The 26,266-nt window shown below is 40.7% G+C and overlaps 1 protein-coding gene across 7 annotated transcripts in view; it reads right to left on the bottom strand.

Moving 5' to 3' along the window:
* Nucleotides 1–26,266, bottom strand: part of TENM3 (teneurin transmembrane protein 3) — a 2,757,765-nt gene that overhangs the window by 448,771 nt on the left and 2,282,728 nt on the right. For all 7 annotated transcript variants that reach the window (XM_060406900.1, XM_042241437.1, XM_042241441.1 and 4 more), the window contains one exon: nucleotides 4,595–4,901. In XM_060406900.1, coding sequence (XP_060262883.1) covers nucleotides 4,595–4,826 — 232 coding nt within the window. In that variant the 5' untranslated portion in view covers nucleotides 4,827–4,901. The remainder of the gene's footprint in view (nucleotides 1–4,594; nucleotides 4,902–26,266) is intronic.

Raw genomic sequence — 26,266 nt, 5'->3', positions numbered from 1 at the left:
TGATGATGAGCAGGAAGAGAAGGGAAATCCTGAAGCAGCAGTGAGGAGAGTGGAAAGTTTCCGGGGCCAGAAGCGAGTGGTCAAGAAAGCATGTGAGCCACTCTCAGAAGTCAGAGAGTGTTGTCTGTCCATCTACCTCTATCCTTCCCTTCCCTACAGTATAAGTGGATTCTCTACTTTGATTTCAGGTGTGGTACAACCACAGACATACTGCTGTCTGCTTTTCAGATATAAGAACAGATAGCCTTCCTTCCCACTGACACTGTATAACAGAAGAGTAAATGGTAATCTTTTCATTTTAAAATCCTGAGATTCACAACCTCAAACCTGATGCCTGACTAACAGATAACTACTTTGGGTTAAGATTATCTCAGAGGTGTTTTTCTTGTCTTTTTCTTTTTTTTCAGGCTTATAGTTCTGTGGAACAAAAAAGTGTTCCCATTTCCAGATGTCACCTCATTTCAAAATTCACCTTCAGGGCCAACATTCCCGTTGGACTGATGAGCCTTCTCGTGTGGTCAAGAACATGACAGGCAGTGTACATAGTGCTGGAAAGAAGATATTTTGTCACTTCTCCAAAAACTGGGGATGATCTTATGCAGCTGTTTCATAAGAAATGTGTCTCACATCTGATGGGATAAATTCCCTTCAAAGATGAATCAAAGAAAATAGTATCCAAGATGCCAAAGAACCCACTATTAGCTGAACTCCAACACACCTACAGTGAGCTCCACAGCTGCTAAAAGGACAACTCTTTCCATCACCCAATAAACCACATGGAAAGATTCAAAAGGAGAGACAGAAAGAGATCTGTGTAAGATCCAGTCAAATTACACTTTACTGTGAAAAGGAAGCCATCCTCAGCTTTACAGTATCTAAATAGAACATATAACTTAAATAGTCACCTGGCAGTCAGTAAAGCCATAAAAATGATTAAAACCAAGTTTGAGAATTGACCATAAAATTGGTTGATAAAAACAAGGAAATTATATTTCTGTTTTTTTTAATAGTTGATTAAAATTACTGTATTTTTAGATTTGATTTTTCTATGTAATTGAATTAATGGGTTGTTGTTGTTTTTTAGTTGCTAAGTCATATCTGACTCTGTAGCCTGCCAGGCTCCTCTGTCCATGGATTTCCCAGGCAAGAATACTGGAGCGAGTTGCCATTTCCTTCTCCCAGGGGTCTTCCCAACCCAGGGATCTAACCTGCATCTTCTGCATTGGCAAGACGAATTCTTTACCACTGAGCCTCCGGGGGTGGGGGTGGGTTCTCTCTTTATCCCTTCCTCCAGCTGAAGGCACACTTTCCCGGGTCATTCGAAGAAGTGGGTTTGGACGGACAAGATGTTTTAGAACTCCACAGACAAGCTCAATTAGCATAATTCTTTGGAAGGGATTCAATAATCTTTGGCTACTATTAATATTTTTAATCTTTCATTTTTATTATGTGTATGATGTCAAGAGCTGTGGCAGGAAGCACATTTTGTCAATTAAATAATTAATCCCACAGCATAATAGTCAGGGAGGAAAAACTGACATTTGTCAGGTTCAAAGAAAATGAAAGCTGGGGAGGAGGTTTCATTACTCTTGCTTGGGAAACACATAATCTGAGAGCAGATTTGACTTGTTCCTTTCCTCATCTACCCTTCCTGTTACAAACATTCCCTGTATCAAACCACAGGAAAGAAAAAGCATTTGCAATAGTTCTCTCCCCCACCCCATCCTCATCCACCCAATCACAAAATCATGTTCAGTTCAGTTCAGTTCAGTCACTCAGTCGTGTCTGACTCTTTGCGACCCCGTGAATCGCAGCATGCCAGGCCTCCCTGTCCATCACCAACTCCCAGAGTTCGTTCAGATTCACATCCATCGAGTCGGTGATGCCATCCAGCCATCTCATCCTCGGTCGTCCCCTTCTCCTCCTGCCCCCAATCCCTCCCAGCATCAGAGTCTTTTCCAATGAGTCAACTCTTCACATGAGGTGGTCAAAGTATTGGAGTTTCAGCTTTAGTATCTTTCCTTCCAAAGAACACCCAGGACTGATCTCCTTTAGGATGGACTGGTTGGATCTCCTGGCAGTCCAGAGGATTCTCAAGAGTCTTCTCCAACACCACAGTTCAAAAGCATCAAATCTTCAGCGCTCAGCCTTCTTCACAGTCCAACTCTCACATCCATCCATGATGTCTTCAGTCTCCTCCTTTCAGTACCATCAAAACTGGCTAAAATTGACTGCACGAAACTGCAGGGCAAGGATGACACTAGATTGCCTGCTTTAGCAAATGCACAGAGGTTAGAAGCCTGAGCACTGGAGGTAGCACCCAGGTTCAAGTCCCTGCAGGGCCCTCACTGACCATGGGATCTCAATGCTCCAGGCTTGACTGTCTCAACTTGTGAAAGGATCCTGCCCTCAGGCCCCACCTCCCAGGGTGCTGGGAGACTTCAGCGACGGTGCACACACCTCCCAGCACATAGACGGCAGCGAGGTAAGGAGTCAGCACGCCTCGGCTATAAATAGCGATGCATTCCATTTACGTTTTTCATACAATCTGATTTATGAACATGTCGAGTGCGCTGTAGCACCAGCACACGCTGCACTTTCGCTTTTCCTTTCACTTCTCTTAACCCTCCTCGCACTACTCCCCTCAGTCTCTCCTGACAGGAGGCCTCTGTCAGCTGCCTGCCTCTCTGTCTCTTTCCTCCGGTCCCTTCCCGCTCTAGCCCTTGGCTGGCAAGGAGCCGGGCAATAGGACTGCCTGGTCCCCTAAGTCTAAGGTTCCAGGGTTTCCACAGATGGTCTCACCGTGTCATTAACAGTCTGCACTGGATTAACGCTGCCTGGGAGGTGAAAATTGCGGCTCGCTATTTTTAACCTGTTAAGCATCCTCCTCTCTGCCAAAACTAAACGGTTACTTGGGGTGGGGATGTGTTTCCTGGGTGCATAATACCACATGTGCAGCTTTTTTCTCTAATAGTATTCCACAAGGTATTTTTTCCCCCATAGGTCACTACACAGTTATTTTTGTTATAAAAGGCAAGACTTCACCAGGCTCCCATTGCCTGCATGTCTACAGTACCTCCTATTTTTGCAATTGGTGAAAAATATACCCTGATAATCTACAGTAGCTGTACAGACAACATGAAACAAAAAATCGGGTTTAGAATACTCGCCCATTGGACAACAAGCTCAAGACCCTTAATTTTGCAAGAGTACCTATCTCAAATACGTGTTCCATATTTCCTTTAAAAACTGGATTAAAACTGTTAAACAATTTTGCCCTCTTTCATGCAATTTGATACATGTAATTAGTAAGGCAGGTGGGGGGAAACAAAACAGTAAGGAAGTTAAGTGGGGGGAAAAAATCTCCCTTTGGTAAATCAGATAAGTCTTCTTGACATAAACTGGTTTTAGGTGAGGTAACGCTATTTCAATCTAGTTAGGATGGCTCTTTCCACAATGCAGAGAAGAAAAAAAAAACATGGAAAATTTTCAAAAATTTTAATGATTTGTTGCAGTATTACTTTTTTCTGAAATTTGTTCCTGCTCAGGATCAGACTGAGTCACACTTTCTGTAAGGTGACTGGAAAAGAATGAATATATTCTTTATTTTGAACTTTATTTTTCCTCATTTCTTGATGCAATTTGCTAAGTGACACTAAGCTATGGCTAAATGTACAATGCAGGAGCAAGGAGATTGTATTAGTAGTAATGTTGCACATATCTCAAGACTATGGTAGAAGAAACAAAATGTCTCTATGTACACTTCCCGGGTTCAGATGGTAAAGAATCTGCCTGCAGTGCAGGAGACCCAGGTTTGTTCCCTGGGTCAGGAAGATTTCCCTGCTCAGAAATGGCAGCCCACTCCAGTATTCTTGCCTGGAGAATTCCATGGACAGAGGAGCCTGGTGGGCTACAGCCCATGGGGTTGCATAGAATCAGACACAACTGAGCAACTAACATTTTTGCTAACTTTAAAGAAGCTACTGTCTTTTAATGGGTGGATATCAGAAAGGTTAGGATTGTGAGGTCAAGTTACAGCAGAAACTCTTTAACTGGTTGAACACGCAGGCAGAAAACAAGAGTGTAAAAATGTTCAACAAATAAATGTGAATGATCAAACCATAACAGATTATATTATGGGAAACTAGGATGTTTTAACCTTAATGCCCTAGATTGCCTTTGAGGGAGAAAATGGAACTCTTGTGAAGCAGGTTCTCCTATAAACAGTCAGAAACAGCTGGGCTGGATGGATCAGGAGGTGATCCGGAGGAAGAATACAGATGGGTTTCCTCACCGACAGTTCTGTTCTCCTTACACCAACTCTAACTAGAAAAGCACTGTGAGCATCTTCCTGAGCCTGGAAGTTATGCTCCAACACTCTGACTGTGTGCAGGAAGGACTTGTGTCTGGGGCTCCATATGCCCACGGGTGGCTTTCCACCTCTAATGCGGAAGACTCTGGGATCACCTAACTCTCACAGTCTGAATCAGACGCTAGAACGTCAATCTAAGAAAATAATCATGGCATCCTGACACCAGCAAGTTAGCGCGAACTAAGCGTGCCCGACGTTTCACTTGGACAAGGACCTACCTACCTTGTCTGGAGAACTCATCCGCTTCTCTGTGAACCAAATCCTTTACTCTGTTTCCGTAAAGCAGCCGTGAGGAATCGTGATCAAAGGCTTTCAGGGTTTCGCTGGAGCTGTAAGACTTCTGCGTGGGAACCCGGCACTCCTCGTTGTCCGCCGAGGAGTTCGTATAGCGCCGCTCCTTCTCCCGGCGGTTCTTGGTCAGCGAGCAGTAGGGCCGCCGTTCCTTCACATCCATACTTCATTCCTTCCCGGGGCACATCAGTCCTGGCTGTGGCCGGGTCGGCTCAGGGGTCCATCCTCAGTGGTCTGCCTGTGGAGATACAAGGTTGGCATGATGTCAGCATCAGCTCAGTTCAGTCACTCAGTCGTGTCCAACTCTTTGCGACCCCACGGACTGCAGCACGCCAGGCTTCCCTGTCCATCACCAGCTCCCGGAGCTTACTCAAACTCGTGTCCATTGAGTTGGTGATGCCACCCAACCATCTCATCCTCTGTCAGCATTACGTTCATCTAAAACCCGACGGCCTTCTTAACCTGGAGAATGGTGGGAGGGAAGGGTGTTATTGCATATGGTGGAAACTCACTTTCCCCAAGAAATGAACACTGGTGAAATCAGTTTAAGGTGTCCTGTCTCATCAGGGGGTGAGGCGCACCCTCTGGTAATGAGTGTTATGAATCCTTGTTGAAGCTACTAGATCGAATCTTCACCTTAATGATGATCTAGTGGCTAAGTTTTATCTGACTCTTCCCACCCCATGGACAGCAGCCCACCAGGCTCCTCAGTCCATGGGATTCTCCAGGCAAGAATACTGGAGTGGGTTGCCATTTCCTTCTCCATCACCTTAATCACACACACACACACACACACACACACACACACACACACACACACACACACACACACACACACAATAAGCTCAAGCTCGAATCTTGATCCAGAAGCTAGCTAAAAACTGGCCTCAATGTTTTCTAAATTTTTCACAATGGAAAAGTTTTCTCCTGTCTCATTTTCTTTATTCACGAAAAAAGTTTCTTAACAAAAAAAAACAAAACTACTTTTATTTCTTTAATCTGTTTTTAAAGAGCAAGAGAAAATTGGGAGCTTCTTAGAAGTAAAACTTTGTTAAGTGCACTGAACATATATTTTATTTTTTATTTTTTTAACAGACATTTCCTTCAAAGGGCACAGGTATCATGTGTTAAGGACCTACATGTCTTGACTGGTGGCAAAAGTGGACCCTTCTCTCCTATTCCTCTCCTTCAAAAGCATTTCCTCTTGAGAAAATGGATTGAAGCAGCACTATCTTGATATTTAAGGCAATTTGAGTAGCTAGTTTGATGGGGTAGTTTCTTGCAAGGGCCAGTAGCAAGAATGAGTCAGAAGAAGCAAGGTGAATAGTGTTTCTTTGCCTACCTACTCTTTCTTGAATTTCCTGACAGGGGTTAAGGTAGGCAGAAAAGCCTCTGTCCCTGGAGATGTGAGCCCAGGAGAGGGAGAGTGGCCCAGGGCTGATCCACATTTTAATTGGTCCTCCTTTGTCTTTATTCTTTCTCATTTTGTCTCTCCTTTTAATCTGAAGGTCCGCAAAGGCCTTGCCTTCAGCTTTCAGGCCTTTCCCAACCCCCACTCCTTTCCTAACCTCACTTTGTACTTGACTAATTCCATAATCAACTTGAAACAGTTGAGTCCCAGTGGCCCCGGTCTTTCTCTGGGGTTCCATGTCCTTAGTGCTGGGACTCATATATAGCTACTTTCTTCCACTTATAAAGCCCTTCTCCCAGCAGTCTCTGCCTCTTCAACCTTAGCCATGAGGATGTACATTACCCTGCTCTTTCTTGTGCTTCCAACGTGGAGTCTCATAGCTAACTCTGATTCACTGACAGTGGCTCAGCTGACATCTGCGCCGACTGTCAACAAGTCTCAATTCTTTCTGAGCGAAATTACAACTCCTAATACTTTTCACTTTCTCACTTCTGCCTTCTATCCAGTGATGAGGAGATGGGGAAAACTCTGAGCTGGAATGACCCCAAAGTTCCAGAGCCTCTGCGTGAAAAATTTGGATATTCCTCCTGCCATCTCTCCAACTGAACTAAATCCCACCCTTCCCATACTGACAGCTACCCCACATGGGGTTTCATATGTCTCTGCTATGATTTGAGCTGGGTGCTTAAAAGGAGTTGCTAATATTTTAGCTTGGTTGTTGAAATGTATCTTGACATCCCTACCTTTGTCTTCTTTTTGATGAATTCTATTATAAAAAGATGAATATTTTTCACTGACCCCTTCTGATTTAAAAAGATGAATGTTTTTCACTGACCCCTGCTGATTCATTACTCCATTTTTCTCTTTACCAATCCTTCCAATAGCTTTTAATAGAAATTGGATTTCCCTTAATGTAGCTTTCCTTTCTATTTAAGACAATAAATAATTTCAAGGTATGGTGACAGGAGTATTTTTACACAATAGGATTAAAACAGCAACCCACCAACTCACTCTTGTTATTCCAACAAATAAAAGTTACTTTAGATAAATATTTATTGAATCACTAATACGCTGAGAACATAACACTGAATCAAACAACGTCCCTGCCCTCAGGGAACACATGCATAGTGAGGGAAACAGATACATTTTTTTGTAACGCAGTGAATAAATATCCCTGAGTTAAAGGAAAATCTTGTTTCCAAAACAGTCTTGCTCTCTTTGGAGGAAAGGTTTACGTAGACTCTCATAACTGTATGATCATCAAAAAGCATTTCATTGACCAGAAAAAATTGTAACTTAAGCATCTTTGGTAATAGAATTTGGGGATTTGAAGTCATCATAAAGGTTCCATCTCTTGCCCTAAATTGACAGCTTTTTAAAAATAAGTATTGCCATATATAGGACTTCCCACGCGGTGCAGTGCTAAAGAACCTGCCGGAGACACAGGAGATGCAGGTTTGACCCTGGGGTAAGGAAGATCTCCGGTAGGAAATGACAACTCACTCCAATATTCTTGCTGGAGAATTCCACGGATAGAGGAAATCTGGCGGGCTACAGTCCATGGGGTCACAAAGGGTAAGCACAACTGAGTGACTGAGCATGTATACACATTGCTATTTATATAAATATAAATGCATTTTTATACTTGAAAAATAAACTAATGCCAGGAAAAACTAGTTTCTTTCTCTGCTGCAGTTTGTTTCAATTAGTTAGATGAGGCACTGGAAAACTAGTCCCTTGACCAAATCTGACCCATGACCTGTTTTTGTAAATAAAGTTTTACTGAAATGCAGCACATATGTTTGTTTATGTATTCTCCTGGACTGTGTTCCTGCTGAAAATACATAATTGAGTGACTGCAACAGAGACTGTAGTGAATTAAATTGCAGTTCCCCCAAAATATATGCTCAAGTCCTAGCCCCTGGTACCTGTGAATGTGACCTTATCTAGAAATACAGTCTTTGTATTAATAGTTATAATAGAGTTAGAATGAGGTCATACTAAGTTCACATGGGCTCCAACTTCAATGACTGTTTTCTTTATACAGAGAGAAGAGGGGCATTTGGATACAAAGAATTATAAACAAATGAGAAAGGAGGCCAGGTGAGGATGGAGGCAGAGACTGAATCAAGCCTAGCGATGCCAAGGGCTGCCAGCAACCAGCAGAAGCCAGACAGATGCATGGAACAGATTCTCCCTAGAATCTCAGAGGGAGCATGACCCTTCTAACACCTCAATTCCATACTTCTTGCCTCTAGAATCAAAAGAATGAATTTCTGTTGGTTTAAGCCACCAGATTTGGGATATTTTGTTACTGGAACCCTAGGAAACTAACACAGAGATCCGATGACCCCCATAAAGTCTAAAGTATTTGCCGTCTGGCCCTTTATAGAGAAAAATTGCCAATGTCTAAGTTAGACCATACGTGTTTCCATTCTATCTTTTTCTTTGTCCCTTTAGATCTTTGAATGTAAAAGTATTTTCTTTACTATATAGTCCATGATACAATTTTTTTTCAGTCTCCCAAATCAAATAAATAAAAAAATTGGTAAGTTCTTCAAAGTAGTAATATGAACATTTATCAACAGTGGCAAAGATGCATCCTTGTAGCAATGCTACCCAGGTTATAAATCAATTCTAATTAAACATTAATAAATTAGTACTAGATAATTTTAGGTATTCTTGAGTTTTATAGAATATCTCCAGCACTAAATATCTGACTTTTCTTTTGTGAAGCAATTTTAGAGTGCCATGGAAAATCAAGAGAGTATTCAAATACACATCAAAGACAAAGACATTTCGAGCTTAGGGATTCCAAGCAATAAAAAATCCTTAGCATCTCGCTTTCCAGTGCTGCAAATGGCTCAGACTCTTCAAGGATTTAATTTACACTGTAACGTTTGCAACTACTGATACGCTTCTGATGGAAGTCAGTGAGTTCAATATAACTTCAAAAGGCAGTTTTCTGCATTATCTCCAGCACTCAAAGCTGAAGATGAGAAGGTTAAAAAAATGCCGCTGCTTAAGTGGCACTAAATTGTTAAAGCACTTTGAAGGCAATTGCACAGTCCTACCCAAGGAAGAGGGTCACTGTGCATAAAGGGTCACATAGTCAGCATAAAGAGGTTAATGAACAGGACCTTTGCTTCATCAGTGGGTGGGAGCTTTGAAAAGGTAGGAAAACTATTAGAGAGAAAGGGGACCAAAATTTTTTGGTTGAACTGGCTATATATTGGCAAGTATATGACAATATCAAACTGATCTGGTTAATTTTCATGAGCGCCTTGAAAAACCACTCAGTTACTACACAGAGCACTGCTCTGAAAAACACAGTTGGCCTTAAGCAAAATATCATTACTTGGCTGTTTGTTTTTCCTCAGTATCTTGCAAAGTATTTGAAAGATTCAATCAATGGGCAGGTGGTCCTGATTTAGGGACTCTAGGTATCAAATCTTCTATTTTAGATACATTATTTCAACATTATTTGAAACTTGGCCACAGAAGGCAGGACATTATCACATTGTATCATTATGTGTTCCTAACTCCAAAGAAGTATTATAAAATTGTATCTTCTGGAAGTAATCTGATTTTAACTGGACTTTCTATATTTTGTTTACAAGTGATGCATTCATATTTTATTTACTATCATCTTCTGTTTTATTTTTTAATATAAATTTATTTATTTTAATTGGAGGTTAATTACTTTACAATATTGTATTGGTTTTGCCATACATCAACATGAATCCGCCGCAGGTATACACGTGTTCCCCATCCTGAACCCCCCTCCCTTCTCCCTCCCTGTACCATCCCTCTGCGTAGTCTCCTATATTTTTTAAACCCTTGCTGCCAATGATTAGAATCTCTCAGGCTGGTGACAAAATCATCTGTGCGTTTAAAATTCTATAAGCTTATATGTTGATACAGCAACTGAAATAGAAACAAATGTCCAAACCCAAAGGACTAAGCAACCTTTTGGTCAAACTCACTCTTGCTTCCATTGTTATTTACTATCTGTAAGGATTACAAATTCCTGAATATTTCCCTGAATATCTTCTGCATAGACTGGCTCCTCACTTCATAATAGCTTGGAGAAGCTCCCCCAAAGGGATGAGCAGATTTTAGAGAAATGCTCATTTATCCCAACACATTTGAGGTTAATGATACAAATTAAATTATTTGTCTACAATACCAAGATTTTTCCTTTTATTATTCATGACTCATATTTCCCCTAATAAGCTAGTATTTATGATTTATTACCAGTTATGTTAATCCAACAGTAAATACAACTTTGCCCACCACAAGAACTTCAAAATGTTTCCTTTATTGAATAGCTAGATTACTGTTAATTGAACACAAGATGAAATCAATTGCTATTGTTCATTTCAGAGGAAATTTTGCTTCCTGAGACAAATTTATAAATCAAAGAATTGGAATAAGTACAAAAATAAAATCATGCTATGGTGATTTTTAAAATAATGCTAAATTCAAGCACAACTAAAATATGAGCTTACAGTTTCAAATAGAAGAACACAAGTGAATCTCATGTTTGAGACACAAAATTAAAACACAAACCAAACTGAAAAATATAGGGAATGGAGAGTGTATCGTGAGTAACAAAAGTGGTGCTTACTGAGAAGATACAGAAATAAATATAGCACATAATTAGTGGTTGAGAAGATTAGAAACAAGAAAAGTTGCTTTCTTGACACAAGACAGGAGAGAAAGAGACTATTTGATAGCAGTAATAAATAAGAAGTCAACTTCTGCTTCCAGCCGACATGGAGTAACCAGAACTACATTTACCCTCCTGTCTAAAACAGCAACAGGGGCTACCCTTGCAGTCTCGTGGTTAAGATTCCATGCTCCCAAAGCAAGGGGTGTAGGTTCAACCCCTGATGGAAGAACTAAGATCCCACATGCCACAACATAAAATAGCATGGCCTAAACATAAAAGAGCAACAACAATAAAGCAGACAAGATACATGAAACAAAGCTTTCAAGATTCGGCATGAAGAAGTGAAGGATGGTGAGCTTTGAGAAAGGGAGAGAAACAGGTGAGCCCTTGATTACCCTTGCTCACTGCCTTGAAAGAGTCTCTAGGCTGTAGCACAGGAAGGAGGTGCCCAGCAAGAGCTTAGCTGACTTCCTAAGCTACAGAGACAGTGCTGAGGGACTTCTGAAGGGGTGCAGCAGTTAAGACTCTGTGCTTCCAGTGCAGGGGCCCTGTTCCATTCCCAGTTGGGAAACTGAGATCCCATATGCAGCAAGGTGTGGCCAAAAAGAGAGTGAGAGAGAGTGAGAGCTGAAATTTGGTAGAACAGATGTTAAGAATTTGCAGGACAAAGTGCTGGAGAAAAGGAGTTGCATGGGAAAGAAATCTGCAGATCTGTAGAGCGTCCTTCTTGAGAATTCATCAGAGCACTGACCAGCACATGCATGTGAGGGGACTACTGAAGGCCAGAGAAGGAATGATTTGCAAGGGTTATAGCAGAGTTGCTCAGTGTCAGTTGGCATCACTGACATTTTAGATGGAAAAATTCCTTTTTGTTGGGGGCTATCCTAGGTTGTTTAGCAGCATTCCTAGCCTCTATCCACTAAATACCAGTAGCACCCCTAGCTATGACAATAAAAAATGTCCTCAGACATTACCAAATGTTTCCCTGGAGCAAACTGCTCCTCTAAAGGACCACTGAATTATAGGGAACAGTACTCAGAGCTCCAACAGGGCCAAGAACAGTGTATAGTTTTGCCAGACTAGAAAAAGCTCATAATTTATTAGGCGGTGTACTCACAAAAAAGTCTTAGTTGTGGGGAATAATTAGCACTAGACTAAACATAGTTCTGGTCTCAATAAAAAAAATTCTTAAAAGCAAGACCAGAAAGGATCAAAGTGTTTCCAAGCAGCTTAACTGTCCCATAACAAAGCTTAAGAATATTAAAGGAATAGAAAAATAACCAGCAGTCAACAAAGTAAAAATTCACAACGTCTGTCATTTGATCAAACAGTACCTGGCATGGAAAGGAATGGGAAAATAATGAGGAGAAAAATCAAGCAATTGAAACTGACCCAGAAATGACATAGGTGTTAGAATGAAAGGACAAGGACATGAAAACAGCTATTAGCACTGTATTCCATATGTTCAAAAAATTGTATGGAGACATGAAAGATAAATTTAAAAAATAACTAAATCAAACTTCTAGAGATGGAGCTACCATGTCTGAGGTGCAACATACACTGGATAAGATGGACAGCAGGTTAGATATTGTGGAAGAAAAGATTAATGAATTAAAGTTATAGTAATGGAAACTATATGAAACGAAGCACTGAGAAAGAATAAAAAAAAAAAAGTAGTCATCAGTAAGATGTGAGACGACTTCAAAAGGCCAATATATCAATAGATGTAATTGAAATCCATGAAGGAGGAGAGAGGATAAAACAGAAAAAATCCTGAAGAAATAGCAACCCAACAATTCTCAAATTTGGCAAATGTTATAAAAACCCACAGATCCAGAAACTCAACAAAGCCCAAGCACAAGAAAAAAAAATTATACCAACACATTTGATTACAATTTTCCAAACTCAATAATAAGAAAGAAGTCTGAAAGCCGACACAGGAAAAAGGCACATTCAATACAGAGTTTCCCGTTGGAAATAATGTAAGCAAGAAGACATTAGAGAAATATTTTAAAGTACTGAAAGAAAAAAAAAAAACCCAACAACAACCTGTCATTGTAGAATTCTATAAGCCATGAAAATATCTCTTAAAAATGAAGGCAGAATAACTACCTTTTCAGACATATTAAAGTTAATCACTAGTAGACTCTCATTACAAGAAATATAATGGAAGTCCTCCAGGCAGAAAGTGACATCAGACAGAAATATAGATCTACAAAAGGAATAAATAGCCCTTGGAAATGGTAGTTATATGGTTAAATACATAAGATATTTTCTTATTAAATCTCTTTTAAAAATAGATGACTAAACAAAAATCATAAAGTGTTGTGGATTTTATAGCATGTGTAAGTCAAATTTATTGCAACAGTAGCACAGAGGAAGGAGTGAATAAACAGGAGTATAATATTGCAGGTTTTTTATACTATATGTGAAGCAGCATAATCCTACCTCAAGGTAGGCTGTTATACTCAAGATGTATACTTTAAACCCCAGTGTAACCACTAAAATAACAAAACTGAGCATCATAGCCAATAAGTTAACAAAAGAAATAATGGAATCATAAGAAAGGGAAGCATTCTTTCCAAAGAAAGAGGAGGAACAGGGAGTACTTGGGGCAAATGGAATACAGTAGCAAGACGAGAGACTAAAACCTCACTAAGCCAGGAATCACATTAGATGTGAATGAGCTAACACTCCACACAAGGCAGAGATTTTCAGACTGGAGAAAAAGGTAAACAAAGAGCAGACCACAAATCAGGTGGGATCTCAGCCAGGGTGGAATATACTTTAAAACAATCCACTTTGAGAAAGAGCCCATTCATAATAGATGATATCAGTTCATTAAAGTGAAATGTCCAGATTAAGCAAATCTATAGAGTCCATGGGCTTCCCTAGTGGCTCAGATGGTAAAGCGTCTGCCTACAATGCCGGAGACCTGGGTTTGATCCCTGGGTTGGGAATTTCCCCTGGAGAAGGAAATGGCAACCCACTCCAGTACTCTTGCCTGGAAAATCCCATGGGCAGAGGAGCCTAGTAGGCTACAGTCCATGGGGTTGCAAAGAGTCAGACACAACTGAGCAACTTCACTTCACTTCATAGAGTCCAAAAGAAAGCAGACTAGTGGTTGCCTAAGGCTGGGGCTTGAGGAGAAATGCGAAGTGAATGCTAATGGGTTGAGGGTTTCTCTTGGGGATGATGGATATATTCTCAAGTTGACTGTGGTGATGGTTGGACAACTCAGCAGATATACTAAAACTGTTGAATTTTGTACTTTAAATGGGTGAGTTGCATGGTATGTGCATCACACCTCAATGAAGCGGTTGTACTTTTCTTTTAAAAATTAAGAAATAAGACCCAATCACATACTGCTTCCAAGAAATATACTTAAATACAAAGATACAAATAGGTTAAGAGTAAATGGAAGGAAAAGAGAAAACTAACCATATCAATAATTGCATTAAACACAAATATAAATGATCAAAACAATTAAAAGGCAGAGGCAGTCAGATTGGAGAGACACTCAGCTGGAGAAACACTCAGCAGCGATTGAAAAGAATGCAATGGACCTATTTACGTGCATTGACGTGGAACTATGCCCAAGGCAGTATGGCAAGTACAGGTGTTGGCTGCTCAGTCCTGTCCAACTCTTTGCAACCCTATGGACTGTAGCCCACCAGGCTCCTCTGTCCATGAAATTCTCCAGGCAAGAATACTGGAGTAGGTTGCCATTTCCTTCTCCAGGGCATCTTCCCGACCCAGGGATCGAACGTATGTCTCTTGCATCGCAGGTGGATTCTTTACTGCTGAGCCACCAGGGAAGCAGAATGTTCATTATATTTTTTTATTCATTCACCAAGCATATCAGGCATGACAATAGGTTCTGGGAATGGAGAGATAAACAAAGCCTAGTCTCTACTCTCTTTCATTCTGAAAGAGGAGATGGAATTTAAATGATACCACATAAGTAAATTTACAACTTTCGAAAATGTAGCAAATGCTACAAAAAATTGCCAGTTGCTAAGAGAGAGAATAGAAGGTAGGGTTGGATGGAGGCTGAGAGACAATAGAAGGAGTGATCTTAAATGACATTTAGGCTGAGAGCCATTGGAGAAAGGGTTTAGCCTGATCACAAGTATGTGATTCAGAAAAGAGGCAGAACAGACCAGGTGGAGAGAATGTGTTCCAACAACACATGGGGGGAGGGGCTTGGTGGACAAACACCAGCAGGACTAGGGCAGAGAGAGAGACAGACGAGAGGCATGAGATGAGTCCAGAGGGCACCGGCCCCGGAGGCAGAGCTTCGCAGGACTGGCTCAGTGGTTTCACCCCCATATCACCAATAACGGGTGACCGCTGGAGAGCCATACATGGCGCGTTTGACATGATCCATCAGATTGACAGTATGGAAAGACACCTCGGGCCAAAGCCTGGGGCACAGGGAAGACGGAGGTCTGGAGCAGAAACGGGAAGACTTGCTGGCGGATTTTTGCAGAAGTCCAGGCAAGACGATGAGTGCTTAGACTCTAGGCCCTTTGACGGCAGCGGGCGTTTAGAGAGGTGGATGGATGGGAGAGACACAGCACCAGAAGCCCATGATGGGTTGAAATGAGGGTGAAGAGAAGGAAAGCTTGGGGATGACCCCCAGGCTGCTGGCTGGAGCAGACTGGGGAGGAGGGACATCTATCAGGACAGAGGGGGCAGGGAGCAACCCCACAAAACCATTCAGTGCGCACTCCCAGTTCTTAACTTTTCTTTCATTTAAAACAGACACCATTAGGCAGTAATCTTTATTCCTTGTAGAAACTAGAAAAATAAAGAAAAGAGCAAAAAAAATAAAAATTATTATTCACTTAATATTTTAGTTGCACCTTTTCAGATTTTCATATGCATGTGTGTTTATGAATATGTGTGAAATATATAATTTATAATTTAATATAAATGATCTTGTAACCCATTTCTACTTGACATTTTATGAACAGCTTCATTGAAGCTGATATATTTATGTCATTATTTCTAAAATGATAAATTGGAAGCTTGTTCATTTAGAATTGAAAATTATTCTTCAGGCATAGATAGCAAATACACAGACTTAGAAAATGAAATAAATAGGAGCAATATACTAAAATAGCTACTGAGTAAGTGTGAATACTGGAAAATTTTTAATTGGAAAATATATAGAACAGTGCCTGGGGCTATAAGAAAAGTGGCTCGAGTCTGATCAAATCATTAAAAATTCTTTCAAAATTTTTTATATGTAGAAAGAAACAGAAACTTGGAAATTATCAAAAAAGACAAAAATACAGATAATGAGGCTAAGTTACCCAGGATTGTAAAATAGGGATATACTACCTGTGATTTAAAAAGAAATAGAGCAATTCATTTGCACAACTTGAAATTAAAAGTGATTCTATCTTTCCTAATAAACATAGTGGACAATAGTAATATAATAGTAAAATCTATTAATACAATTATGTGGGCTACGGCTGGCTGCAAAGGCTTGAAAAACTGCAAGAAAATGTCATAATCTCCACACTTGGAATAATTTGGGAAAAGGCCCTCTAGAATCCAACATGGCTAAGCCAAATGCAGTTTTCCTATCTCCCAGACCTTTAGGGAGAAGTGTAAATCATCTCTCTCAATTTGTCTGCCTGCCTGGATCAACCAATATCTATCATATATATTTAAACATTTTTATGATGGTTTAATCCAGAACCCTGAATCTACAGGCCACCATTTTATTCACCCATGTTTCAAAATGCCATGCCTTTGAAAACATTGATAGTAACACTATCAGAGTCAGAGGAAAAATTAAACTGTTATGAGACTGTCATCAGACTGTGTTATCCAAATAGCCTCCAATATACACTGATTTTTTTTTAAGTTGCTCAGTCGTGTCTGACTCTTTGTGATCCCATGGACTATACGGTCCATGGAATTCTCCAGGCCAGAATACTGGAGTGGGTAGCAGTTCCCTTCTCCAGGGGATCTTCCCAACCTAGGGATTGAACCCAGGTCACCTGCATTACAGGTGGATTCTTTACCAGCTGAGCTACTAGGGAAGCCCACACTAGATATAAAGCAATCAAAGTGACAACTTTGATATAGCTCCATGTATTTTTCTGATTGAACTGGGTCATCGACTGTCCTTCAAACATACGTGTCTACCCCAGTGGACATGCCAGCCACCCATAGTCAAATACATAACCATAACAATAACCTCCACTCTGTAAACACTTTTTCATGCTAGGCTGCACATTGCATTATAATTTCTAACAAGAGCTCATCAAGTTTTTGATATTTGCCAGTTTTACAGGTAAAGAAATATGAGGAATTGATATAAAAATTTCAAGTCAGACACACAGGGAGTGGCCAGGCTGGGAATCACATGGCCACACAGTGTTCTCTCATTTAAGTCTCTAAACAGTTGCCAAGCTATAAGGCCTGTAGGGCATCGACTCAAAATTCAAACCTCTAGCCATAATGTGAGAAAAGAAGCAAGCCTTTTGCATGGCTGAAAAACACCTACAGCTTCTGTATCAGAAAAGTGACCTGTGGGTATTACTGACCTGGTGACAGGTGGGGACCCACATGCCACTGGAGGAGCTTCTTAAACGAAGAGCTTGGACTATTTCCCTAAGTGCTGGGCATATTCCTCTCTTGAAGAGTGGACATAAAAGCTCCTTGATGAATTATTAATTTCAATCTTGATTATTTATTGAGTGCTTAAAATACGCCAGGTGCTTTACATATATGACCTCACTTAATCCTCACAGCAAGCTTGCAAGGTAAGAATTATGAATTCCATTTTCACGGGAGAGAACGAAGACCCGGAAAGATGAATGGATTCGTCCAAGGACACAGAGTCAGGAAGTAGCTGAGTGGAATTTGAACACATTTCAGTTAATTCCAAATCTGTCATCGTAACATTAGCTCTCCTTTCCAACCTTAGAACAAGAGGGGATTTAAGCCATAAACAAAAACAAAAGTCAAGCAATTTTTTTTTTTTTTATGGCTGCCCCACTCAGCATGTAGAGGCTTAGTTTCCCCATGAGGGGTTGAACCCATATACCCTGCACTGGACGCAGAGCCTTGATCCCTGGACAGCCAGGAAGCCCCTCAAGCAAATTTTTTTTAAGCCGGGAGGAGTGGAGAGGGAGGAGGAGCAGCAAAGAGTTTGACAAACTGCGCCAGGACATCAGTGGCTCCAGCAAATGAAGGTTGTCACATTGACAATACCACAAAAATTAAATTTGCGGAGATCATGGTACTAGGGATGCAAAAGGAAGAGCCAGGTAAAATTCACCTGAGTAAGAAAGGTGTAAAATTCAAGACCCAGTTAAAAAGGCCAAATATATTGGGAGTATTTCCACGCTTCTTTGAGGAAAAGACAATTTAGGAAGAAAGAAATGATACCACATTCTGATATTATATGATTCAGAGGAGAACCCAGTCATAATTCCCTTTGCTTTGTCTCCCCTCCCATGTGGTTTAGTTACTAGAAGAGAAAGTCTTTCATACATCACAGCCATTGTGGTCGTGCTGCCGCTGCTGCTGCTAAGTCGCTTCGATTGTGTCTGACTCTTTGCAACCCTATGGATAGACGGTAACCCGCCAGGCTCCTCTGTCCATGGGGTTCTCCAAGCAAGAATACTGGAGAGGGTAGCCAATGGGACCCCACTCCAGCGCTCTTGCCTCGAGAATACCATGGACAGAGGGGCCTGGTAGGCTGCAGTCCATGGGGTCGCTAGGAGTCGGACATGACTGAGCGACTTCACTTTCACTTTTCACTTTCATGCATTGGAGAAGGAAATGGCAACCCACTCCAGTGTTCTTGCCTGGAGAATCCCAGGGACGGGGGAGCCTGGTGGGCTGCCGTCTATGGATGGGGTCGCACAGAGTCAGACGCGACTGAAGCGACTTAGCAGCAGCAGCAGCTGTGCCCTCATCTAGGGAATCTTCCCGACCCAGGGATGAAACCCGCCTGTCTTCTGTCTCCTGCTTTGGCAGGCAGGTTATTTACCACTAGCGCCGCCTGGGAAGCCCCACTGTGGTCATAGGAGGTTTTTCTTTTTTTTTTTTTTGTATGCCCCGTATTTCCCTGAATAAATGCTCCTCTACCCCTTGAACAGGCGGTTCATGTAGAACAGACCCTCATCCTAGGGCCAAGGAATTGCCAGCACAGAATCTCAGTGATTGGTTCAGGAACGGACATGTGATCTAACTCTGACCAATAAGATCAGCTCCTGGACATGTGACAAAGCTACTGGGAATGTGCTACTCAAAACCAGCCAATGCAGATTTGCTAATCTGAGAAGATGAACACCTAAAGCTTGTTTACATTTTTGCCACTATGTGAAGAAGGCCTGCCTGCCACTGGAGTCTAAATAGAAGAAAAGAGACCTCAGAAAGAGAACTGACAAGTTCTCACTCTAATTTTTCAAGTTTAAAAAAAAAATCTAAACTAATACAACTGGGGTAGAAAACCAGGTTTTGATCAGACAGATGATGCCAAAAGCCCAGCTCTGCTATTTACAGTTTATGTGGCTTATGACCTGGGACAAGTTATTTAAACTCCCTGAGATTTGGTTTCCTACTTTTCATTTTCTAAAATGCTTCCAATAATATCTTTCTTATAGAGATATAGAGATATCTTATAGAGATATTATGCTGATTAGATGAGATACAGTTTTAAAAGCATTTTTGCCCAGTGATTGGCATATAACCTGATGTTGACTTGATAAGGACCAGTTACTATAATTAAATTCAAAAACATTGTTCAGTATCCAAAAACAACATCCAGTATCATTGGACTTATCTGAGGAAGCTGGGATGGAGAAAAATGTCTAAAAGCTCAGTTCTACAAGGTTGAGAGTCAGAGATTTTACATCTGTAGTGAAACATTTTGCTAAAATGTTTGAATGGGATTTGGGGTTTGAATTTTTACAAGCTTATTCAGAAATACTATGTTATCAAAAAAAGAAACAAACAGTCCCCATACTGATAATTTCAAAATGATTTCATCTCTAATGATATCCAAATATGTATGTCTTGGTAGTAAAAAGCGAAGTCAGCAAACAACAGGAAAAGACTTTCAGGAGAAGCAATGAAACTGATTAAGAGTCTCTAGATTGAAAGGACTATGTGAGGTTTTATTTTAGTAACAACTAGGTGGAGACCTGATAACTACCCACAAGAACTTGGAGAATAAAGATAACTGCAGTTTTTCATGCCTCTCTAACCCACAGGCAAAATTACTATAATAAACATATCCTCTGTCTCCTGCCCACCAGATAGTTTTCATCTCAGTCTGAAAAGTACCAAACCACCCAAATGGCACCTTCTTTACAGACCCCCGGAGCGCAGGAAATGCTGGTTCTGTGCTGGAGGTGAGGGTCTTGTTCAATTCGTGTCTTCCTGCAGAGCCGTGGACAGAGAGATTCCCAAACTGCGCTTCTCCTTGAAGCGGTGGAGCTCAGGAGACAGAGCCATTCCAGAGCTGCTTCAGGGCTTCAGAGCGCCTTCGGTTCAGTCCTAAAGAACTATGGAAACTCTCTTATGGACTACATCCAACCCTTTGGCTGTGGACTCAGTCTCCATAAGTGTGGGGAAAAGGACCAACATCTTTATCACCAGACTGGCAAGTAAATTGCCAACGTCATCAGGAGGATTCAATTCTCTTTACTATTTCTCTTCTCTGGTATTTATTGTTTGTTTTTAAGTAAATTTTCATCCAGCTCTATCAGGACACATAAAGATGCTTGCCTTGGTCGAGGCTCATATAGGAATACACTGTTTTGATATCTCAAGTTTAATCATATACCTTAAAGTACATATGTATAACAGACTCAAATATTCTGACTTTGTATAAATACAGCCAAATCGTCAAGCAAAAATAGGAAAAGTATATACAGTTAGTCAACCCTTCTAGATTTCCTGAATGTTTTCTATCATAAAGACAAATAAATACATAATTTATGTTTGTAAAAAATGGTATGAGTTGGGGACATATGGCCTGACCCAAGCTGACCTTGTCAGGGGCACCTGCTAAGGGGCAAAGGGGGGTTGCCACCCAGTGACAGAGCTTTGTCTGCTTCAGGAGGGCCCCTTTCATTAATTGGCACAAAGGCCCTGGTATAAGCAGCCCAATCAAAAAAATGTTTTTTTGCTATTACTAGTGATGAGTCAAGGCACAGGATGAAAACGCATCTATGAAGTAGATGAGGTTGTTGCTTTCTCAGATATCTGCTGAACAGGAGTCTTTCAACGCTCTTCCCGACCACGAAAGGGCAGTGCAAGCGAGGGTGTTCCCACAGGCACAGAGATGAGAAATTCTGTTTCCTTGGTTTCCCGTTGACTGCCTGCCAAGAGGAGAAACTGGACTTCTGCCACTGTGTTTCATACCTTGATGATGTATTCCAGACAATTGCAAAAAACCACACTTTCAGGGTAAGCCAGCAAATTGTGGCTACTCAATAAATATTAAGCCGCCACAACAATTTGGAGTAAGTCCATTTGCTTTGTGCTTCTTGAAAGAAAGGCATGACTAAAATGTGATAGTCACTGTTGAGAAAATATGATCTAATTTTGACTACTAATGCTTTCTTTGCTTTAAAATAATTGAGCTTGCTATTCATCTTATTACAAAAGAGTTAAGATATCAGTTAATAGTTATAGTTCTAATCTATATGCCAGGAGGAGTTTAAAATTAATCTGGATGGAGAATGAAGGAAAGGATTCTATTTTGAGGAAACACCTTCCCAAGGTGAGTCTACTGGTCCATCACCCTCCTACCTGGGCCTACTGCAGGGGCAGCATTTCTACAACCAGAAAGTGGGTTATTTCAGCCCTCATTTAATTTCTGAGCCTTCTGCTTCTAACTCTCAATAGGGGAGGCAAATTAGCACTGCTAACAGTAATTATTTTCCATAATGGACACCTGTTACCTAGCCTACTAACCTGACTTCCTGTGAGTGACCAAGTAGTAATGACTACTAGTTATCATTAGTCTAGATGTGCATTTATCCCCACCCTCAGCCTTTACTCACTTCACAGCTGCCGTTCCCCTCTGAGCATATGAAATGGTGAGACCACTTTGAAGAGAAGAAATCAGGAACAGAAAGATTTCCCTGATTATTTTTGGCAAATAGCCGCATTTCATTGGATTGCCTCTACAGTCTATGGTAGTAAACATGTAATGTGGAATATATTTTAATTGCTGTGATGTAAATGAGACTTTGGGGTCATGTTACAGAGTGTTAACTGAAAGATCCAGCTAGGACTTTAGCATGCCTGCAGGCCTTTTAAATTGTTATGGGAAATTGCAGCATTCAATTGAGTAGTTTCAACACTGAGCTCCCCTAAGGCTTATTACAGTTTGGCAACATGATGCCAATTTCAACTAATGTACATAATGCTTTTTTCCTCTCATACTTTATCTACAGAACCTCTCCAGTATGTACAACTCAAAAACCATGAAACACGAGGCAGACGAAGAGCTGCATAATTGAGGCAATATACTGCTACGTTAGTGGCAAAAGGTCTCAGGTACAAAGGACCTGACTCAGATGGGGTCCAGAAAACCATGAGTAGCAAAATATTGGTCCAATAATAATAAATAGAAATACACAGAAGATGCCCAAATTATTAGAATTTAATTTCCCATTAAAAATTTTAAAAATAATACACAAGAAATGCATCCAGATAACTCAATCCAAGAACAATTCAGGTGGTAAATATATAGAAGATCAACCTGAGATGCTAGGATGCTGAGAAAATGTTTTACAATTTATAAACATTTTCATATATGCTCTGATAGTTAAGTTGGCTGTGAAAACCTGGTAACTTAAGTATGAGCCACTAAAAAGACAAAGTAAAAGTGATAAGGCTCAGTGTGTCTGACTCTTTTGCAACCCTATGGACTACAGTGTGCCAGGCTCCTCTGTCCATGGGATTTCCCAGGCAAGAATACTGAAGTGGGTTGCCATTCCCTTCTCCAGGGGGGTCTTCCCAACCCAAAGATTGAATAGTCGGTAAGGAATCTGCCTGCAATGCAGAAGACCCTGATTTGATTCCTGGGTCGGGAAGATCTGCTGGAGAAGGGATGGGCTGCCCTCTCCAGTATTCTTGGGCTTCCCTGGTGGCTCAGCTGGTAAAGAATCTGCCTGCAATGCAGGAGACCTGTGTTTGATTCCTGGTTTGGGAAGATCCCCTGGAGAAGGGAATGGTTACCCACTGCACTATTCTGGTCTGGAGAATTCTATGAACTATATAGTCCATGGGGTCGCAAAGAGTCAGACACTAATGAGCGACTTTCACTTTCACTTTACCATCTGAGTCACCAGAGAAACCCCCCAAAGAAGAATATATCTTAGATGTAAGTATGGCTTACTGTCATACAAGAGAGCGGACCAGAGGATCCTGTGTTTTCTTCCTGGGACGTGAAGTGCCAGTCTATGTAACTTCCTGGGGCTGAAAATAAGAAGGTGGACCAGATTCTCCACTGCCTGACTAGCCTGATCTGACACAGGCTCCCACCCCACCCACCTTCTCAGGATGTTTCTCAGCAAGACAACGCAGAACCCGTCACCAAGAGGGCAACAGATATGCCCAAGATTGTCACTGGTTTTGCGTTAGATCTCCCAAATGGCTGGATAATACCCATTTCAGTTGGATCTGCAGAACTTGGGGAGTGAATCACAATGTTATAAGAATATCTTCCCAGCTACCATTATTGAACTGCAGAACATCTTGGATAACAAACACTTCCTTTGAAGCCCGGCAACAAAAGACATGAAATAGTCTCTGTGACAGGGATTCCCTGGTAGCTTAAATGGTAGAGCCTTCTGCAGTGCGCAAGACCTGGGTTTGATCCCTGGGTCAGGAAGATCCCCTGGAGAAGGAGATGACAACCGACCCCAGTATTCTTGCCTGGAGAATCCCATGGATGGAGAAGCCGGGCAGGCTACAGTCCATGGGGGCACAAAGAGTCGGACACGACTGAGTGACTTCACTTTCTTTTCAGTCCCTGTGACCTAAACACTACCTATCAACCTGGCACTGGGTGTTTCATACCAGGCCATACACACCATGACTCACTGTGGACAATGAGTACTCTGATGAGAGATAGCCTTCCATGTGAAGCCAAGGCAGAGAGGCAGAAAAGGGGCAGCTTCTGCAGAAGCAAAAGAGTAAAACCAGGGCACAGATCTGAACTATCTCATTAAGAAATTGTAGCAAAAGAGGCTAAATTATGGCTAAAATAACCATAAGCAGAATACTGTCAGAATATGGATTTTGAATAATCATGTTCTTCCACAGCCCCATGGATGGCTCACTGAAACCATTCTACCAGTCTGATCACACCTAATTTTTTAGTTCAGCAAATTCTCCACAACACTATTCATGGCATACTTTGAAATATCACCTGTTTTGGTGGCTTATTGAAAAGAATAAAAGACTCAAAACAACACTGGAAAATTATCCACAATTGTAATGCAGTTATTTCTGTAGTAAATCAATGCTTACAGTCTCAGTTAAGGAATCAAGCATTCCTGGTTAATCACACTCTTCAACCCCTGGCCCTTCAGAACGTATTCTTTGCTAATGTTTTGGAATAGAGCTGTTTATTGCCCTGACCACATCCTCTTCTGTACTTTCAGGGCAGAATGCTTACATGCTTCAGTAAAAATGAAATACTTTCTGGATCTGGCCTGGAAAAGTAATACACAGCACTGGTCAAGTGTGCCATTCTCAGAAACCAGCGCAGCTCAACTTTCTAGATGCTAGATCCACCTGCATCTTCTTGGTGCAACGCCCCCCTCAAAAAAATCTTGACAAATTGATCTCCATTTGGCGGTACCTCTTATTTATTGGCAGCACACAAATAAGTCAAAGGAAAGTGGCTGAACATTGCAGAATGATAAAAGATATACACAGTAACACGTTCTCTGGTTTGTGTCCATGCAGACCAGTTTTGAGGTATATAATTCTCGCTCCAGATTGAACACTATTTTGGTTACAACTGCTGAGAAGGGGAAGAGCACCAACTGTCACAGAAATTCAACTGTACTTTCATTTTCTATTTAACCATTCTACATGCTTCTCAACTTCAAAATTCATATCACCCCTAACTGTGCATTGGCAGACAAATGGATAAGGAAGATGTGGTGCATGTATACAGTGGAATATTACTAGGCCATAAAAAAGAACAAAATAATGCCATTTGTCGCAACATGCATGGATCCAGAGATTATCATACTAAGTGAAGTAAATCAGACAAAGACAAATATACATCACTTATATGTGGAATCTAAAGTATGATCCAAATGAACTTATTTACAAAACAGAAACAAACTCACAGACTTATAAAGCAAATTTATGATTACCAAAGGGGAAAGGAGGGGAGGTGAATTAGGAGGTTGGGATTAATACACACTAATATTTATATATAATAATCAACAAGGACCTACTGTATAGCACTGGGGACTCTACTCAGTATTCTGTAATAATTGATAAAGGAAAATAATCTGAAAAAGAAAGAATAGGTATGTGTATATGTATATATATAACTGAATCATTTTGCTATACACCTGAAATAAAGAATTGCAAATTAACTATATAAATTGGAAACATTTTTTAAAAGGAAAGAAAAAATAGTGCCCTTTTCTCAGGGCAAATGTCTTTATGCAATGCATAACATAAGAAAAAAAAAAGAAAATTCACAATGACCCCAAAGACTCTTTCTGATGTTACCCACCTTTGTGTCTCACACATAGTAAGTCTTCAGTAGTCTCCTGATTCACATGAATGTGGTGTCCCCCAGAACCCAAATGAGAAAACAAAGCTGGTTGTAATAGAAAAAAAAAAAATTACCTCAAAAGAGAAAAGATAATACAATACTGTCTTCAGGGCATTTCTCACTTGCCACTACCAGATTTAGTTCATTTGCTTTTGCGTAATTTTTTCACTATCCCCTATAGAGTCTTCATACTCTAGTTAAAACCTTCCTCTTGAATAATAGGAACGTGATCATCTAGCAAGGAAGCTGTTATAACAAAATCATGCCAAACATTCAAATGTCTTCATGAGTCTTAATATGGTAAAATTTATATCTCAAAAAATAATGGTTGTATGGAATATTCTCATAAACATGCAATATTAAAACAAAGGGAAGACCCTCAAACTAAAAAAATCAAACCATTATAAATGACGATATACAGTGAATCTGAGGATTCTACAGCCCTGATATGCCCAGAAAGTTGCCAAATAGAGACTAAAAGAAGTTAACATACACAGCTGACGTTTATTTATCTCATTTCGTTTCTACAACATACACGTGAGGTAGGTTCTTTGATTAAACCGTCTTTTACTGATAAGGAAACCTAGGCTGAGAGAAATTGGGTAACTCACTCAGGGTCACACAGTTGCTAAGTAGCAGAGCTAGGACTCCAACCCAGATTTTCATGACAGAAAATCGGTGCACTCACCCATGACACTGTGTTGATCATTAGGGCAGATA

This window comes from Ovis aries, chromosome 26 (genome assembly GCF_016772045.2).
Source record: "Ovis aries strain OAR_USU_Benz2616 breed Rambouillet chromosome 26, ARS-UI_Ramb_v3.0, whole genome shotgun sequence".
In the NCBI taxonomy this organism is placed as follows: Eukaryota; Metazoa; Chordata; class Mammalia; order Artiodactyla; family Bovidae; genus Ovis; species Ovis aries.
This window is presented reverse-complemented; position numbering and strand designations above follow the sequence as displayed.